At 47.9% G+C, this 332-nt stretch overlaps 1 protein-coding gene across 1 annotated transcript in view; it reads right to left on the bottom strand.

The window, feature by feature from the left end:
* Positions 1 to 332, bottom strand: part of LOC119585312 (canalicular multispecific organic anion transporter 2-like) — a 29058-nt gene that overhangs the window by 5651 nt on the left and 23075 nt on the right. The window contains exon 20 of the mRNA XM_037933987.1: positions 3 to 134. Within this exon, the coding sequence (XP_037789915.1) occupies positions 3 to 134 (132 nt within the window). The remainder of the gene's footprint in view (positions 1 to 2; positions 135 to 332) is intronic.

Below are 332 nucleotides of genomic sequence, written 5' to 3'. Positions count from 1 at the left end.
GGCTCAGTTTGGAGTCCTGCCTTAGGATACGGGAGACGCCCCTCCCTTCAGTGTCGCTCTCGCTCAAGCGGGTTCCGCTCCCGCAACTGCTGCCTCTCCTTCTGCGTCGGATACTGCCGATCCTACCGTGAGCACTGGGAGTTTAAACAAATGAAAGGTATCACAAAAGATTTTGTTGGCAGGTTAGTAGTGTTTATCGTCTGAATTACAGCGATGTTAACTGGCTATGTGCTCAACAAGTCATCATCAACTTATCTCAGCCTCGAAAAGAATCAGGTGGCTTATTTGCCATTACGCATTAAATCCTTTCTTGGACTTTACAGGAATCCGAT

The sequence above is a fragment of the Penaeus monodon genome, chromosome 19 (genome assembly GCF_015228065.2).
Source record: "Penaeus monodon isolate SGIC_2016 chromosome 19, NSTDA_Pmon_1, whole genome shotgun sequence".
NCBI lineage: Eukaryota > Metazoa > Arthropoda > Malacostraca > Decapoda > Penaeidae > Penaeus > Penaeus monodon.
This window is presented reverse-complemented; position numbering and strand designations above follow the sequence as displayed.